The sequence below is a fragment of the Protopterus annectens genome, chromosome 1.part1 (genome assembly GCF_019279795.1).
Source record: "Protopterus annectens isolate FY-2018-M chromosome 1.part1, PAN1.0, whole genome shotgun sequence".
In the NCBI taxonomy this organism is placed as follows: domain Eukaryota; kingdom Metazoa; phylum Chordata; order Ceratodontiformes; family Protopteridae; genus Protopterus; species Protopterus annectens.
The window spans coordinates 820,770,223-820,790,280 of NC_056726.1; the positions used below are offsets into that span (position 1 = coordinate 820,770,223).

The window sequence follows — 20,058 nt, forward strand, 5'->3', positions numbered from 1 at the left end:
CATGGAGATGCTCATTTCTATGATCCATGTTTCTTATGTAATTGACACAGTGCTACTTTAAAATATTTTGTTAATATTTGCTTTCATCCGGACCTGTTAATAAGGTGGTAAACCAGAAGTTAGGGTAAGAAGTGTAAACAGCTCACACATGCACACTTTAGGTTCACCAATCCAATGTGCTGTTTTATGTGCATTCATAGAGCAGTAGGGTAGTGGCATGACAATCACTAGTTTAAATGTTATTTCATTTGAAATTAAACAATTGAAAATGAGTGATTATTTTGTGGAGATGCAGCTGTCCCACCTACCCTATGCAGGGAGCTTTGCCCCTTGCACACCCTTTTTATTATAATCAACTCACAGACATTGATTGCTGTGTATGATTCCATAGTGGTGGTGCTTGTTTTACTGTCTCACATGACTGGGTTGAGTTGACTTGGGGTTTGCTCCCCTTACCCCAGTTTAGGATAACCTGAAGTGTAGATCCTAAGTTAGTAGATGTGCATCTCTGGCAATGTCCATCTTTTAACCATGGAACACTTTTTTGTCTAAATGACCAAGTCATTTTCTTGCACCAGATTAAAAAAAAAGATAGGAGTCTGAAAAATAGAGCAGGGCTAATAACAGAAGGCTTGAAGATTTTTACTGATTTGTATTTTCTGTTGGCATAATATACATGTTTTATTCCTGCTGTCTTAAGTTTAGAGTTTTTAAATATTTTAAGCGATTGTTAGCAAGCGGCTTTTAAGTTGCACTGTACAATATTTTCCAGAGATGATTGAAACATGTAATTCTAGCCTCTGAAAACTTTCTGTTGTAAAAGTGATGGTTTGTGTTTTATTCCTCAGCATTCATGACAATGGTAGTGACCCTACTGCAAACATTTTGGGGTGTGCTTTTTTTCCATGGATGTGAAAGCAGACAGTGGTGGGAAATTCTACTGGTTGTCGTCACCCACTTATTAGTCTCAGGACTGGTAAGTTCATTGTCCATTTTCTGATCCCCACCTGTGTTATAATTATGGATGTGTCTTTCTTTAATAGATGCTACTTGCCATTTTCAGTAATGATAGTTAGTCCATTTCCTTAGTTTTGCACAAACTAAACAAAGACATGTTTCTACTTTTGTTTGCGCAGTGTGTTATATGTACATTTCAGCTAGGCAGTCTAAAATAATGTTCTTGTCATTGGTGTCTCTGTATCATATAAAACTGACAGAGGTCTTTGTAAAGGGTGAGTAACCGATACTTGCTTACCTGAGGTAAAAATTAGGAACATGGCCTACAGACTTAATGCAATTGAGGATATGATCAGTGCAAGGGTTAGCAGTTTGAGGAGGTTCATACCTTTCCAATATTTTTGCTAGCAAAAGAAAAAAAATGTTTTGCAAGATCTCACCTTTACCTTGAGTGGTGGCCCAGTGTAGAACCAAAGTTACTGCTTTTAGTTTGTGGTAAAAGAAGTGGTACCATAAACAGGGGATTCATTACCAGTCTGTTGTAAACCATGTCACCACCGTCATCCCAAGAATTAGTCACTGAAGAGGAAACAGGAAACTTCATTTTTTTTTTGTTGTATAAGCAGGTTTCATTTATGGCTTTGAGTTAGAACTGTGGTCTAGTAAACCAGGAGCTGCGAGTTCAAATCTCATCAAGGTCTTTGCTTGCCCTTTAAAGGGGCTGAGATTAGCTTAATGGTTAATGTCTTCATCTCATAGACACAAAACACAGGGCTTAAAACTGGCCTCAGGTTATTGGCTGGGCTTAAATTGGCCCTTTAGGGCAGTGAGACTAGTGTACACCTATAAACCTATAAGAGACAAAAAAAAAATGCATCCACTAGATGAGATGTTGATATGTTGCTGAATGTGAGAGGATTTGAAAATATACATGTAATGTTGAGGCCTTTCTTTTTGTGTAGAGTAAACGTATTATCTGTTATAAAAGAAACCTATGCAATACTACTGAATTCAGCATATCTGTCTTCCAGACCACCATCCATATTTCTTGAAGAGCATAAAAACATTCTTCATAATCTGCTGCAAATTAAAACAGAAAATAATGGCATCCTTAAGGGAGGGCTGGAATAGTTACTGCTAGAGTGCTAAATGCTAACATTTAATATTGGGCTTTCTAAATCAGTATAATTTGTAACAAATTGCTCATAATATGACAAGAAGGAACAGTATACTGTAGTACTGATGAATGTTACACCTAACTGTTTAACATAGTCACATTATCCCCCCCCCCACACACACACACACACACGCACACAGCTAAACAGAATCTGTGATGCCATTAAACCAGAACCTATAAAAGGGAAAATCCCTCTACTTTTCTAGATTATTCTTTAGAAAATTAAACTGAAATAAATACATTTCTTTCAAAAATGGACTGGGACAGTGTCCTTAAGAACCCATATCTGTTCAAAATGAGTTTAATAATAAGCCAGTGGCTTGGCTTAGAGGGATAACGCCTTAACTACAACCCAGGTAACTTGGGTTACATTAGCTGCTTGGGCATCTGAAGTGCTGGCAGGGAATCATGGGCATGCCTATCCCAGCGTGAGGACATTTACCTAGGCATTCCCTATGGGGAAGCATGGTCCATAGAGGACAGTAGCCCTCAGAGGTAACAGGTGAGCGCAGAGGAGGAGTGAAGTCGAGCAGTAGGTCATAAATAAATAAATAAATAATCCCCTGGTAGAAGCAGTTGACAGCATAACCCTCCAGGATGTCCTTAAGCTCCATGCCTACCACAGCCTTAGAAGTAGTCTGGGGGTTGTAGGAGAGGCTGGTAGACCTGATGATTGAGAACAGGTTCCCCACCCATATGAAGAAGAGTCCAGCCCTAACCTTATTTATGCATAACCTTGACAAGTGGATGGAAAATTGGAAATGCATCCTGGATGTAGTACCAATGCCTCTGATAGAGGCAGATGATAATGCCCAAAGTAACATATCCCCTTGTAATAAACGCCCATGATACAGAGGGACACAACTGGGTTGGTTTGCACTGATAAACATAAAAGAACCCTGGTGGTTGTTAGCATAATATATATCAGTGAACCTATGAATCTATAACAGGCACTGGGGTAAGCCTGAAAGAAGGAAACAGATGGGGAAAAAAGATGCTTTTAATAATTTAATCAAATGCAGATTTACTTCCAACAATTCCTACATAATGTGCTCACATCACTGCATATTCTTTTAAACAAACTCCTTACAAGCAATACATGGTCTAGAAGTTTGACACCAGGCTATATAATTGCACTTCTACGCAAGACATGTACTGCATCAGATACCAACAATTGTAGTCTAGTTAGGCTTTCTTGCATCCTCTCTAAACTGATATAGTGTGGGTACAAAGCAAATTTCTCCTTAAAAGCACTAGTGACTTTCCACTAATAGATACAGAACAGTACAGAGTCATTAAAAGGGCTGCAGCCCTTAATTTAATGTCATTGTTTAAGGAAGTAGCACCTGCGCTTTACAAGGAGCTGGCTATTCGATTGGTATACCTTGACTTTGCTAAGGCATTTAGCACAACCACCTGAAGGGTATTTTTAAATAAATTAATTTAGAGTTCCCAGTGAGCTAATGATTGCAGGTGGAGAATGCAGCAGATGAGAGTCGCAGTTTACCTCTCCTAGTCTAATTAAGTAATAGGTGAAGTCCCTTGTAGATGTTCTTCGTGTTTCACGGTTGCAGTCATTACATTTGGGTAATCTGCTGGCAGGTTGCCCTCAGTCAGCCTGATTAACAAAGTCTTGGGTCCTGCGTCGGTTGCTGTCCCTTCTTCCATGACGTCAGGGCGTCAGGGGTATAAAACATGCAGCCGATGCCATTTTCATCAGTCTTTCTTGCCACGTGGTGCCCGAAGCAGAAGCAGTTCGCAAGTGCCGGTCGGCCGACTCCTGAAATTTTCATTTTCGAGTTTCAGAACCGAAGTCTTCAACCTAAAGCTAAGTATCCCGTTGGGGAAACTTTTTCTTGCTCCTTACCGATGTCAGTAAAAGTTAATAATTGTATTACTTGTGGGAAGCAAATACCTCATAAGGATTTTCATTTCTACTGTATTCCTTGCCTAGGCCCTGACCACAACGTGCCTTTCTGTCGGTTTTGTGCTAAATTTAATCAATGCATTATTAAGCGTCAGTATATTTTTGCATCAAAATATTTTGGCTCAAGATTTAACTATCCAGAAATGTCGTCGGTTAGCAATCTGACTACCGGAGTTCACAAAAATCGCAAGGAAAAAGACAGAGACAGATGAGGTCCAAAACCGATGACGAAGCTTCTCTTAAGCCAGTCGCCAGTTCGCCGGTACTCAGTGAGGTGCTTTCGCAGCCACTGATACCCGCTACTTTTGAGTCGCAGGCCTCTACCGAGACCCATTAGTATTGAACCCGTGGCTGTCTCTTCCTTGGATGGGTCCGGAGCCACTGAGCAGGCACCGGCTTCTGAGGGTGTTTTCAGGCCTCAACATTTTTACATTAAACAGACACCATCAAGAAAAACAAGGTCAAAATCGACTTCTATGTCTAAAAAAATGACACATGTGCCACGTGCTCAGGCCCCTATGTGTAAAAAACAAATGATCAAAATGAGGATTTAATTACCTTGATCAGGGGTTCCCAAACCCCCCCCTGCTAAGAGGCCTAGGCAAGGCACTGATTATGAATCTTCAGGTCAGGTTTTCATTTCTTCTTATTCCTCTTCTGATCAGGAATTTTGTATTCCACCCTATAAGGATTCTGATGCAGAGGAATCCATCCCATCTGCATCTCCTCCTGAGGATTACTCTTTTGGAGAGACTTTGCATACTTTAAGGGAACATTTTCACTGAGAGAGACAGGACTTCTCTGAATCAAAAAAGAGGCTTAGGGATTTTCTTCTTCTTCCTCAGCATAGGCCTTTGGCAATACCTCCTGTATTAGACATTGTTGATGCGTTCTTGGAATCCAGCATGGCTCCTGATTCCCTGCCTCCGGCTCCTAGTAAGCCAGACAGATATTACAGGGTTCCTGACTCCCACAAATTTATTTTTAAAAATCCGGCTCCTGACTCTGAGACTATTTCTTAGGGTCCCAAGGGTGTTAAGGCTTCTACAGCCAAAAAGTCTACCCCTTCTGATAGAGATTTCAGGGTGGTGGATAGATGGGGTAAGAAGGTTTATACGTCTGCAACCTTGGCAATCAGGGATGTTCATCGTGTTTCACTGTTGCAGTGATTACACTTGGGTTATCTGCCGGCAGGCTACCCGCAGTCGGCCCGAGTTCCAAAGTCTTGGTCCGGCGTTGGTTGCTGTCGCCAGGGGTATAAAAGATGCAACCGATGCCATTTTCTTCAGTCTTTCTTGCCGCGCGGTGCCCAAAGCAAAAGCAGTTCGCAAGTGCCGGTCAGCCGACTCCTGAGATTTTCGAAATTGAGTTTCAGAATCGAAGTCTTCAATAAAGCTAAGCACCCCATTGGGGAAACTTTTTCTTGCTCCAGACCGATGTCAGTAAAAGTTAATAATTGTATTTCTTGTGGGAAGCAAATACCTCATAAGGACTTTCACTCTTACTGTATTCCTTGCCTAGGCCCTGACCACGACGTTACTAGTTGTCGGTTTTGTGTTGGATTCAACAAACGCACTATTAAACGTCGGTTTGATTTTGCCTTACATTATTTTGGCCGAAGGATTAATTACATAATGCCGTCAGAACAACCGACGACCGGAATTTATAAAAAACACAAAGACAAAGGAAAAGGACAGGCATCCAAGGTCCAAAACTGACGACGAAGCATCTTTTAGGCCAGTCGCCGGTTCTCAGTGAGGCGCTTTCGCAGCCCCTGACACCCACTACCTCGGAGCCACAGGCCGTATCCGACAGTCACGTGGAGACACCGAGGCCTGTGTAACTCAAGGTATTGGGCCTACAGAAACTATTCCCTCAGATGGGTCCGGAGCCGCTGAGCAGGCATCTGCTTCTGAGGGTGTTTTCAGACCTTCACAGCTTACAATTAAGGCCACTACAGCAGCCAAGGCAAAGTTGAAAACACCATTAAAGACAAGGAAACAAGTACAGCATTCTACTGAACAGTCATCCATGCCAAAGAAATAGATGCTTAAAATGGCCGAAGACCTAATTACTTTAATCAGGGGTTCCCATCCCCCTCCTGACAAAAGGACTAGGCAAGACACTGACTATGATTCCTCTGACCAGGTTTCTATTTCCTCTGATGTTCATCGTGTTACACTGCTGCAGTCATTAAACTTGGGTTATCCTGCCATGAGGCGGTCCTGTAGTCAGCCAGAGTTCCAAAGTCTTGGTCCGGCGTCGGTTGCTGTCGCTTCTTCCCTGACGTCAGAGCGCCAGGGGTATATAAGATGCATATGACGCCATTTTCTTCAGTCTTTCTTGCCGCGGTGCCCGAAGCAGAAGCAGTTCGCAAGTGCCAGTCAGCCAACTCCTGAGATTTTCGAAGTTGAATTTCAGATCCGAAGTCTTCAATAAAGCTCAGTACCCCATTGGGGAAACTTTTTTCTTGCCTCAGACCGATGTCAGAAAAAGTTAATAATTTTATTTCTTGTGGGAAGCAAATACCGCATAAGGACTTCCACTCTTACTGTATTCCATGCCTAGGTCCTGATCACGACGTCACTAGTTGTCGGTTTTGTGGTAGATTTAACAAAAGCACTATAAAAAGACATTTTGATTTTGCTTTTCACTACTTTGGCCGAAGGTTCAATTATACTATGCCGTCGGATCAACCGACGACCTCAGTACCGAAAAAACACAAAGACAAGGATAAAGACAGGCATCCAAGGTCCAAAACCGACGACAAAACCTCTTCTAGGCCAGTCACCGGTTCACCGGTTCTCAGTGAGGCGCTTTCCCAGCACCTGACACCCGCTACCTCAGAGCCACAGGCCGCTTCCGACTCCCACGTGGAGACATTTAGGCCTCTGGAAACTCAAGGTATTGGGCCTACGGAAACTAATCCCTCAGATGGGTCTGGAGCCGCTGAGCAGGCATCGGCTTCTGAGGGTGTTTTCAGACCTTCACAACTTACCATTAAAACAACAGCCAAGACAAAGGTACCATTAAAGACAAAGAAACAAGTACAGAATTCTCCTGGACAGTCCTCCATGCCTAAGAAACAGATGCTTAAAAATGGCCGAAGACCTCATTACTCTAATCAGGGGTTCCCATCCCCCTCCTGGGAAAAGGCCTAGGCAGGATACAGACTATGATTCCTCTGATCAGGTTTCCATTTCCTCTGATTCCTCTTCAGACCAGGGATACTCTCTACCCCCCTATGAGGACTCTGATACTGAAGAATCTATCCCTTCAGCCTCTCCTCCTGAGGATTATTCTTTTGGGGAAACTTTACATACCATGAGGGAGCATTTCCTTTGGGAAAGTCAGGATTACTCAGAATCCAAGAAAAGGCTCAGGGATTTCCTTTTATTGCCTCAGCACAGGCCCCTGGCTATTCCGCCTGTGCTAGATATTGTGGATGATGTGTTCTCTGAATCCAGCCTATCTCCTGATTCTTTGCCCCCTGCTCCAGCCAAGCCAGATAGGTATTATAGAGTCCCTGACTCTCACAGGTTTCTTTGCAAAAACCCTTCTGCTGATCCAGAAACTATTTCCCAGGGTCTAAAAGGGGTTAAGGCTTCCATTGCAAAAAATCCAGTACCCTCTGACAGAGATTCCAGAGCTTTGGATAGATGGGGAAGAAAGTATACACTTCTGCAACTTTAGCAGTAAGAGCTTTAAATTGCCAGTTTCACATGCTTAAGTACCAACAATACTTAATGGCTCAGTTAAAACAGAAAATGCTTGCAAGCTCAGAAGCTCCTGATTGTAAAGAAATGCAGGATTTATTGCATGCAGTTGAACAGGTGCAGTGTGGTTTTGATTCTTTAGAGGCTCTTGTAGAACCGCAGTTACAGGTTCTGTGATTCGAAGACATGCTTGGTTAAAAGAACAGAGTTTACCTGATCATGTTAAGGCAAACTTATTGGATGCTCCTTTACAGCATGATACCTTGTTTGGTGTTAAGGCAGAAGAGGTGTTAAAGAAAATGCAGGATAAAGCTAAATCTATGCAAACAGTCAAGGATTTCTTACAGGTACAGCCACCTCGGTTTAGCAGAAATTGGCCAACAAAGAATCGGTCCTTTCCAGTGTTAGACAGGCCACAGAGAGGCAGATACAGACGCCCAAGAGGCAGATCTCAACCCCAAGCCTCAAACAGACAACGACAGTGGGGCACCTCAACCCCAAAAGGAGGTGAGGACAAGTCCCAAACTTACAGGAAACAGTCACAATGACTTTCCCCTTCGTACGCCAAGCACGTCCCTTTTGGAAGCCCCCTTATGAGGAAAACTAGCACTTTTTTCTCAAGACTGGCAAACAATCACCCAAGACAAATGGGTTCTGAATATTGTGTCTCAAGGTTACAGGTTCCACTTTCATACTACCAAGGCTAAAAGGAATGCCAGACCTGCCACAAAATCAATGGGCAGAGGCACAAAAACAAATTTCAGACCTCATGGACATGAGAGCTATTTAAAAAGTACCACAACAGGAACAAGGACAAGGATTTTACTCAAGACTCTTCCTGGTCCCCAGAAAGGACAAGGCCTGGAGGCCCATACTAGACCTTTCAATTCTGAATACTTACCTGGATATTCCGAAATTCAAAATGTTGACATTACAGCAGCTTCTACCCATGCTGGGCAAGAAGGCTTGACTTGTTACTCTGGACCTAAAAGAAGCATACCTGCATGTCCTATCAGACAAAATTGCAGAAGATACCTCAGATTCAAAGTTGGTACAATGCACTACCAATTCTCTGCACTGCCCTTTGGCTTATCTACTGCGCCCAGGGTCTTCACAAAGCACCTGGCACCAGTAATTGCATTTTGCAGACAAAAAGGAATCCAAATATATCCATACCTGGACGACTGCCTCATTCAAACAGAGACAAAGGACATTCTTCTACAGCATCAGGTGTTTGTAAAAAGGTTGCTAATTTCTCTAGGGTACACAGTAAACGAAAAGTAGTCGAAACTAGTGCCCTCGCAACAGATTATATTCCTGGGTGCCAGCTTAAATACAACGGCCCAGATGGCTTACCTCACGCCAGACAAACAAGTTCAACTAACTTAATATTTTCAATTACTGGCAAAAAAGTCCCATCTTCCTGCAAGAAAAATTCTGCAGGCCCTGGGATTCATGGCATCCTGCATACTACTAATACCATATGCCAAACTGCATATGAGGAAATTACAATGGTACCTAAAAAGTGTTTGGACTCAACACTCTCACAGTTTAGAAGCAGTAATACCAATGATTCCCTGCCTACAACAGGAGTTTCGATGGTGGGCACAGGCATGTCACCTAAACAAGGGGTCAGCCTTTTACCCAACCCACAGCCAGGCAAACTCTAACAACAGATGCTTCTGATTACGCCTAGGGAGCACACATGGCAGGAAAATGCATTCAGGGCAAGTGGACCACAGACCAGATGCATCTTCACATCAATCAAAAAGAGATGTTGGCTATTCAAAATGCCCTAACAGCTTTCAAGGACCTTCTACATCCAGGACAATTATTACTAAAGACAGACAACACCACAGTAATGTGGTACATAAGCAAGAGGGCACTCACTCCTACCCCCTCTGCAGACAAGCCATGATCTTGTGGAACACAACTCTAAACGATCAGGTTCATCTGCAAGCACAATTCCTGCCAGGAGAGAAAAACACACTGGCAGACGACTTAAGCAGAAACATCATGGATCCCCACGAATGGGAATTGAATCCACAAATATTCAGAATGATAACACAGAAATGGTGGAGCCCAGACATAGATCTGTTTGCATCCCCAATGAACTGCCAGCTACAGAAATTCTGCACAAGGAGTTACCATCCACAAGCATGGAAAGTGGATGCCCTCTCATTCAGCTGGAAAAACCTACAAGTATACGCTTTCCCACCACTACCTCTCCTTCCAAAGGTACTTATAAAAGCCAAGCAAGAAGAGCCAAAGATGATCCTGATTGCACCAGACTGACCACGCCAGCAGTGGTACCCAATCTTAAAGAACTTAGCACAAGAACCACCCTGGATTTTGCCTCAAATCCCACATCTGCTGACTCAGCACAACAATCAGATACTTCACAGTCAGCTAAAGACCTTAAACCTAGCTGCATGGAAAATTCCTTAGTCAAGCAAGCAATGCCTCTCCAAAGCTGTTATGGATGTCATTCTGGAGACCAGAAGGCCTAGCATCAGGAAAGCCTATTCGGATTAATGAAAGAGATTATGTGCCTGGAACCAGGCTCACAGCCTTGACCCTCTTGTCCCAAACATTCCTCAGATACTACAATATTTAACTGAGATGCTGGACAAAGGCCTCTCCTTTTCATCCATCAAGATCCACACCTCTGCCATCTCTGTTCATTACAACACGGATCCACCAATTTTCTGTAATCCTTTGCTAAAGCAGTACCTCAGAGGGGCCAAAAAACATAAGACCGCCCCGTAGAGCACCTACTCCAACTTGGGACCTCAACTTTGTTTTGGAAAAATTAACTTTACCTCCTTTTGAGCCAGCTAACACAGCAGAATTAAAATATGTCTCTTGGAACACTGCTTTGCTCCTGGCAATAACAGCAGCACAAAGAGTTTCAGAATTACAGGCACTAATGGCAATGGAACGTTTCCTCATTTTCCACCAGGACAGGGTGTCTTTAAAAACTAACCCTACATTTATGCCAAAGGTGGTTTCAAGTGTGGCTCTAAACCAAACTATTCACTTGCCAACTTTTTATCCAAAACCACAGAATAAAGGGGAGAGACTACTGCATTCTTTGGACATTCACAGGCAGTTACGTTTCTACTTGGACAAAACCAAAGCTTTCAGAAAATCTGAGCAACTATTGGTAGCATATGCTGCAGGAGCACAGGGAAAAGCCATTTCAAAACAGACTATTTCAAAATGGATAGGACATTGTATACGTTTCTGCTACACACACCATGGGAAACCTATACCTAGCAGCATTAGATCTCACTCCACCAGGGCAACAGCCACTTCAACTGCCTACCTCAGAGGAGTACCTACCAAGGATATTTTGGAAGCAGCAACATGGAGTTCTGTGCATACCTTCACCAAGCATTACCATCTGCCTTTATACTCTAAATCCAGAGCTGGCTTCGCCACTACAGTACTGCAGGGCCTTATAGCCACCCCTAATGCCTTATAGAACCAGCCACCCAACCTCAGCTTTGGGATTCTACCCAAGTGTAATGACTGCAGCAGTGTAACACGATGAACATAGTACAGTTTTGTACCTACCATAAATGTAGATGTTCGAGTGTATACGCTGCTGCAGTCCAGGTTACCCTCCCTCCTTTCCCTCTTACTTGCTGGTACGTACCTATGTCTTCTACCATTTACTGCCTATAGGGAGTATTTGCTGGTAACTGAAAGTTGTTGTTTGCTTTTCTTATGTATGTTTTATTAGCAATTTGAATTGCCTACCTATCTTGGGGCACCTGACATCTGGGGCAAGAAAAACTGAAGAAAATGGCATCGGCTGCATCTTATATACCCCTGTCACACTGACGTCAGGGAGGAGGCAACAGCAACCAACGCCGGACCAAGACTTTGGAACTCAGGCCGGCTGGGGAACCGCCTGACGGCAGGATAACCCAAGTGTAATGACTGCAGCAGTGTATACACTCGAACATCTACATTTATGGTAGGTACAAAACTGTACTTTTATTTTGATCAATCCAAGCATGCAGTGAGGCTATTTTATTACATATACGTCTAAGGTTCAGTGTTAGTATGTTTAAATCTTTGGTGTTACTTTTGGGGTTAGGACCAAGACTTTGGAACTCAGGCCGGCTGGGGAACCGCCTGACGGCAGGATAACCCAAGTGTAATGACTGCAGCAGTGTATACACTCGAACATCTACATTTATGGTAGGTACAAAACTGTACTTTTATTTTGATCAATCCAAGCATGCAGTGAGGCTATTTTATTACATATACGTCTAAGGTTCAGTGTTAGTATGTTTAAATCTTTTGTGTTACTTTTGGGGTTAGGATTAAAGGGTGAGCCTGGGTTAGGATGTGTGTCTCCACTTTTGAGTAGATATTTGATGAGGAATGAGTACCATGGAATATATTGCTAATCATAGGTGATAGTGTTGGTGTCAATTGTGGTTTCATAAGAGGTGAGGTGGCCAATTTGTGGATTGAATAATATGGGAGGATATAGGGGAAAAGCTGGGCAGAGATATGTGAAAAGCTGTGTTGTTTATTGGGGAAATAGAGGTGTTTACTGACCCAGTTCAAGTGTAACTTGGACAATTGGCTGGGGAACAGGAAATTCATCCCTGGTTTGGCACCTGTGTCTCTAATGGACACGGATAACCTGTAAATGGTACATCTCCCAAACCCCTGCTTATATTTATCAAGGGTATCAGAACTTGTCAGAGATTTGGGATGCATGGCTAGGCTTAAAAAGGTCACTGTGGTCGTTAGCCTAGTAAACGCCTGTGAGCCTATATGTATTGGTGAATGGGGTTATGTGATGATGTAGTTGTAGTGAGGTTGAGAATTACGACTAAAGCTGTTAGGGAGGATGTTCTTTGTGTTTCACTGTTGCAGTCATCACATTTGGGTTATCTGCCTGCAGGTAGCCCTCATGTCGGCCTGAATACCAGAGTCTTGGGATTTCTGTGTCGGATGCTGTCGCTTCTCCGATGATGTCAGGTCGTCAGGGGTATAAAACATGCAGCAGACGCCATTACATCAGTCTTTCTTGCCGTGCGGTGCCCGAAGCAGAAGCAGTTCACAAGTGCCGGTCAGCTGGCTCTTGAAATTTTTGTTTTCGAGTTTCAGACCTGAAGTCTTCTAAAAGATAAGTACCACATTGGGGATCCTTTTTTCTTGCTCTAACCGATGTCAGAAAAAAATAGTAATTGTCTTGCCTGTGGAAAGCAAACACCTCACAGAGATTTTCATTCTTACTGTCTCACCTGTTTAGGCCCAGACCACGAGATCCCTTGCTGTCGGTTTTGTGCCTTGTTCAATGCCCAAACTATTCGTCGTCGGGCAATTTTTGTGGCTAAATTCTTTTGCTGTCGATCTCCATACTCCGAAATGGCTTCGATAAGCCATCCGACTACCCATCTTCCGAAAAAAGTAAGGATAAAGACAAAGACAGACTGCATAGGTCCAAAACTGCCAACAACCCGTTAAGCTAGTCGCCAGTCCACTGGTACTTAGCCCATGATACCCGCTTCTGCAGATTTGCAGGCCTCTTCTGAGACCCATTCGGAGTCCGGTAAGCCGCGAGATGCTTCTTCGACTATGGAATCTGCAGATGTCTCTACCTTGGATGGGTCCGGAACTGCTGTGCAGGCACCGGCTTCTGAGGGTGTATTCAGGCTTCCGATTTTCATATTAAACCGCCGACTTTGTTTCAAACCAAAAATACCAAATTTCTCAGGCATAAAGTTCGCACTACGCTTAGGAAACTGACAACCAAAGCACACTGTCAGGTCCACATGCCTCAAAAACTAATGCTAAGAATGGCTGAAGACCTCATTACATTAATTAGGGGAAGTCAGCCTTCCCCCTCAAAGAGGCCAAGAACTGATTTTCCTTCTGATTCTTCAGATCAGGAATCTCATAACTCTGATCCTTCTGTTTATTAGGACACACCCTTATCTCCCTATGAGAGTTCTGATGCAGAGGATTCCATTCCCTCTGCTTCCCGTCCAGAAGATTTTTCGTTTGGTGAAACCCTGCATACCCTTAGAGAGCATTTCCGCTGGGAGAGCCAGGACTACTCTCAGTCCAAAAAGAGACTCGGGGAATTTTTAAACTTGCCTCAGCACAGGCCTCTAGCTATCCCTCATGTTCTGGAAATTGTAGATGATGTCTTTTTGGAATCCAGCCTTACCCCTGATACTTTGCCTCCAGTTCCCAGGAAACCTGACAGGTACTATAGAGTTCCTGACTCCCACAAATTCCTCTTTAAGAATCCTACTGTGGATCCAGAGACCATTTCCCAGGGACCTAAAGGCATTAAGGCCACAACTGCCAAAAATCCTACCCCTTCGGACAGGGATTCTAGGGCTTTAGACAGATGGGGTAAGAAGGTATACACCTCTACTACCCCTGCCATTAGGGCTTTAAATTGCCAGCTTCATATGTTAAAGTATCAACAGCATGTTATGGAGCTAATTAAACAGAAAATGATGTTGATTCCTGATTGTGCAGAACACAAAGATTTACAAGAGTTAATGCATTCTGCTAACTAAGTTGATAACATACTTTGCAATGTGGATTTGATGCCTTAGAAGCATCTTGCAGGACTGCTGTCACTGGGTCTGTTCTTAGAAAGCATGCTTGGCTTAAGGAACAACACTTGCTAGATCATGTCAAAGCAAAATTACTAGATGCACCATTAAACCAAGAGCGTTTGTTAGGCAAGAAAGCAGAAGAAGTTCTCAAAAGGATGGGGGAGAAAGCTAAATCTAGGCAAAATGTTAAAGATTTCTTACAAGTACAGCCACCTAGTTTAAGTAGGCATTGGCCTTCAAAAAACTGGTCTTTTCCAGTCCTTTCTCAGTCCAAGCCCAGGGGCAACAGACCACCAAGACTTCAGTCTCAGGTTATGCAGAAATCTAAGCATTGGAGTGCTTCCACTTCCAAAGCGGGGAGTAGTAAGCCACCATCCTGTGGTAAAATTGCACAATGATTTATCCTTAACTCTTCCAAGCCTTGCCCAAGTACTTGCACCTATAGGAGGGAAACTTGCCCTACATGCCAAAAACCGGGAGTACATTACCCAGGACATTGTTTCCAAATGATACAGATTCCACTCACTCCCAACCCTAAGTGGATGGCCAGACCTTACCCCAAACCAGTGGGCAGAGGCCAAAAAGCAACTACTTTCTCTTGTCAGCATCAAGGCTATTCAACTTGTCCCAGCAGAACAAAGGGGACAAGGCTTTTATTCCAGACTATTTCTGGTACCCAGAAAAGAAAACTCTTGGCATCCTATCCTGGATCTGTCTATCCTCAACATCTTTCTGGTGGTTCCAAATTTTAAAATGCTAACTCTCCACTAGCTGCTTCCTATGCTAGCCAAGGATTCCTGGCTAGCAACCCTAGACTTAAAAGAAGTTTATCTGCACATTCCCATAAGGGAATCTTGCAGGAAATGCCTACGCTTCAGAGCAGGCTGTATGCATTTTCAGTTCTCTGCACTTCCCATTGGCTTATCTACTGCGCCCAGGGTGTTCACAAAGTGCCTAGCTCCAGCCATTGCATATTGCAGGAAGAGAAGAATTCAAATTTACCCATACTTGGACAATTGCCTGATTCACGCGGACAGTCAGGAATTTCTACTACAGCATCTGGCATTTGTAAAGAGACTTCTAACTCCCCTGGGGTACATCATCAAGGGAAAGAAATCACAGCTGGTACCCAGCCAACAGATTGTATTCCTGGAAGCAAACTTGAACACAACTTCCCAGATGGCATTCCTCACTCCAGAGAAACAAATTTATTTGGCAAACTACTTCAATCTACTGGCAACCAAAACCCGGCTATCTGCAAGAAAAATACTGCAAGCCCTAGGGTTCATGGCCTCTTGCATTCTACTAATTCCATATGCAAGACTGCATATGAGGAAACTTCAATGGTACCTAAAAAGTCTCTGGTGTTAACATTCTCAGGACCTGGAAACAATGATTCCTATCATTCCTTGCCTAAGGACATAGTTCCTTTGGTGGGCAGAGGCCTACTACCACAACAAGGAACTCCCTTTTAGTCTACCCCCTCCCGCCCAAACCCTAACAACAGACGCATTAGACTATGCATGGGGGGCTCGCATGGCAGGGCAGTGCATTCAGGGCAAATGGAGCCCAAAGCAAAGGCACCTGCTTATCAATCAAAAAGAAATGTTAGCTGTACAGAATGCTCTGACAGCCTTCAAAGACTTTATTCTTCCAGGACAACTATTGGTAAAGACAAGACAACACCACAGTTATGTGGTACATAAACAAGCAGGGGGGGAACCTATTCCTACCCACTCTGCAGAGTAGCCATGGCTCTGTGGAACACAGCCTTGAGCAGCTAAGTGCACCTACAAGCTCATTTCCTGCCAGGCAAACTAAATTCACTGGCAGACGATTTAAGTAGAAATCTCATGGACCCACACGAGTGGAAACTGGAACCCAAAATATTCAAGCTGTTGAGGAACAGGTGGAGGACACCAGAGGTGGACCTTTTTCTTCCCCTCAGAACCATCTATTGAGCAGATATTGCACCTGAACTCCCCACAGCCAAGATTGGAAAGTGGATGCACTGTCCTTCACCTGGGAAAGCCTCTCAATCTATGCCTTTCCCCCTCTGCCCCTCCTCTCGAAGGTCCTACTAAAGATCAAACAGGACAAGCCAAGGACAATCCTGATTGTACCAGACTTGCCACGCCAGCACTGGTACCCTCTTTTGTGCAGTCTTGCCTCAGACTCCTTCCCTGCTGTCCCACCAGATTCTGCACCCTCAGCTACAGACCCTGAACCTAGCAGCCTGGCTCGTCCACTGAATTCTTCATCAGCAACTCTCAGTAAGCAGGTGCTGGATGTCATTCTTTAGGCAAGGAAGCCTAGTACTAGAAAATCCTATTCGGAAAAGTGGAAAAGATACTGCTCCTGGAGCCAGTCTCAGGGAATGGACACAGCTGTGCTCAACTTACCTCATATACTAGATTACTTAACAGAAATGCTCCACAAAGCCCTAACCTTCTCTTCAATTAAGAGTCATGCCTCTGCCATCTCAACTCATGGTAATACTGAGCCACCACTTTTCTCTCATCCTCTGGTCAAACAGTTCCTAAGAGGAGCTAAAACTTTAAGACCCCCAGGAGAGCTCCCACTCTGCCTGGGACCTTAACTTTGTATTGGAAAAGCTCACACTTCTGCCCTTTGAACCTGCTGCCACAGCAGAGCTAAAATTCCTCTCATGGAAAACAGCTTTACTTCTAGCCATCACTTCAGCAAGAAGAGTGTCTGAATTGCAGGCCCTTATGGCTGTGGAACCCTTGATTATCTTCCATGCGGACAGGGTTTCCCTCAGGACTAACCCATCACTTATGCCAAGGTGGTATCTAGTGTGGCTTTAAACCAATCCATTAATTTGCCAATTAATCCTCAGAATAAAGGGGAAAGGATCCTGCGCTCTCTGGACGTGCACAGGCCGCTCAGGTTCTATCTGGACAGGACTAAGCTTTTCAGGAAATCTGACCAGCTGCTAGCCAGCTTTGCTGCAGGGGCAGAGGGCAAACCATTTCTAAATGGATAGCACACTGCATCCATTTCTGCTACAAGCAACATGGGAAACCTGCCCCACAGGGAATCAGAACACATTCCACTAGGGCTACATCAACCTCTGCAGCATTTCTCAGGGGAGTCCCTACCAGGGACATCCTGGAAGCTGCAACCTGGAGCTCTGTACACACTTTCACCAAGCATTACCAGAGCTGGATTTGCCACAGCAGTCTTACAGGGTCTGATTTCCAGCCCTAATGCTACTTAGCTACCTCCACCCTTCCTTAGCTTTGGGAATCAACCCAAATGTGATGACTGCTATAGTGAAACCAGAAGAACATAGTACAGTTGTGTACACTTACCATAAATGTAGATGTTCGAGTGTATTCACTGTTGCAGTCATGGTTACCCTCCCTCCAGCCCCCTGACTTCTCTTTACTTCTACCTACCTTTTTGTTTGGCATATCTTATATAATGTGGATTTGCTTTTTGCTGGGGATGTTCCATACCATGTAATTGCTTCCTATTTCGGGGGCACCTGACTTCTGGGGCAAGAAAAACTGATGTAATGGCATCGGCTGCATGTTTTATACCCCTGACGACCTGACGTCATGGAAGAAGCAAAATCATCCGATGGAGAAATCCCAAGACTCTGGTATTCAGGCCGACTGAGGGCTTCCTGTAGGCAGATAACCCAAATGTGATGACTGCAGCAGTGAATACAGTCGAACATCTACATTTATGGTAAGTGTACACAACTGTACTTTATGAGGAGCATGTCTAGTGTGAGGGTGGGTTTACAAATAGTAGAAGTGGTATCTATATGTTAGAATGAATTATCAGGTATAATTAGAGATGTATGTTATCTAGTGATATGTGAGCAGCTTAAGCTAAGGTTGGAAATCTGTTGTCTTCAGGGTGGGCTTTGACAGTTTGGCTAGGTGTTTTTTCTAGAAATTTTTGATATGTGGGGGAGATGTGATTGGTCAATAGTAAATTTATGGTGCAGTGTTAGTTTGATGTGTGTTTGAATAGGTGGAATGAAAAAGTAGGAGTAGTAGAAGAGAAGCCTGGAGTTACTGTCAGATAGTTTGAGGTGGTGTTTATATAGGGAGGACTGAAGTATAGTAAGAAGCAAAGAATTATATTAGGAAGAAAGGAGATTCAAAGTTGTGGGTGTGAACAGGGTAGAGTTATGGATAATGGAAATTAGAGTGAGTGATTTGCTGTGGATGTGAGTAGTGGCCCTGGGTGCGAACAGAGTGGGAAGAACCAGATTGCAGCTATCAGCAGAATCCTATCACTGGAAACATAAGCAGAGGTACAGTAAGCAGTATTTAGACTATTATAGAATATTTAAAGACAAGAATGCAACATAAAGGGTAAAAGGAAGGGAAAAGTGAGGTATTGAGCTGTATGTAGTATAGGGCAGGGTTTACTAGATATCACAGAGTTAACACAAAGCAGTGGTTTAAGGGGAGAACAATTATTTACAGAGAAACCGAGATGAACAAGAAGGGTGATAGTAAAGATGGTGCCCAGTGGTGTGCAAAGAGCCTTACAAAGAACGTATAGGTTGCAGGAGGGAGAAAAAAATATTTTCAGGCATTTACTTTATTTCGGTGTGCTGCAGACTGGAGATTTAAAGCACTAAGCTTGGTGTAGGTGTTACTTGAAATTCACATTGGGTGATTTGTAGACTTTTACAACTTTATTTTGGTATGATGCAGACTGGAGATTGTAGGTGTTATTTGAATACACCTTGAGTAATTTGTAGACTTTTGCAACCTAGGAGTAGAGGGGGGAAAGGAGAGGTGAAATAGGGGAATGAGACAACCAAGCAGCTGAACAACATCGATAAGGAAGAAAAGACAGAAAGGGAGACCAGCTGGAAGATTCAGAGTATGGGAGAATGCTTACTGTTAATATAGATTACTAGTAAACCAGGTCAGGCTTTTGGTTAAGGGTAGTTCATAGGAAGACAAACTAGTTAGAAATGTGGATGAATACAGTCAGACTGTTAAGCAGATATTACAGGTGCAGATGAATTAACAGTATGTACATATACAGCAGCCTAATTGTAAAAACACAGTCATCAGACATTAGCAAACAGTGCAGGTATGGAAGCAGTTTCAGTATTACTATTAACAGATGTCAGTAAATATGACTTTCACCTAACTCGTACAGATATTATAGCAGGATTATTCAGATACCATGTCAGTTAACAGAGATATAATATAGCTATGTCTATAGGCAGAAAAATACGGCAGAATTCAATCATTCAGCAGTGCTAATACTGTATAAGCTAACAAAGTTGTGACAAGACACAATCTACAGGCAAAGAAATGCAACAAAATTCAACCATTCGCTAGTTAAGTTTAGTGTCTTTACAAATCAATACAGACAACTAGTATAGATTATTTATCTCACCATACTGTAGTGAGTCATGTAGCTAAATCTAGATTGTTAAACATTTAATAAGCCAAACCTGCAAATTAATAACACAGTTTATACTGTCTGAGGTTTGTCTGCTAGGCAGGGTGGTATACAGGCACCAGAAACAGCAAACTTACAAATATCCCTGAAATAATCCTAGCTAGATGCAGTCAAAAATAAACATTAAATGTACAGCTAGAAATCACTGCAGTGCAGCTGAATAGAAATGCCTGCAATGGAGTATTCTTAATAAATTAGATTTCAAAA

General features: G+C 43.2%; 1 protein-coding gene across 1 annotated transcript in view; it reads left to right on the forward strand.

Annotated features, from left to right (window-relative positions):
* LOC122807514 (gamma-secretase subunit Aph-1b-like) overlaps positions 1–20,058 on the forward strand; it is a 601,701-nt gene that overhangs the window by 487,118 nt on the left and 94,525 nt on the right. The window contains exon 5 of the mRNA XM_044078444.1: positions 849–976. Within this exon, the coding sequence (XP_043934379.1) occupies positions 849–976 (128 nt within the window). The remainder of the gene's footprint in view (positions 1–848; positions 977–20,058) is intronic.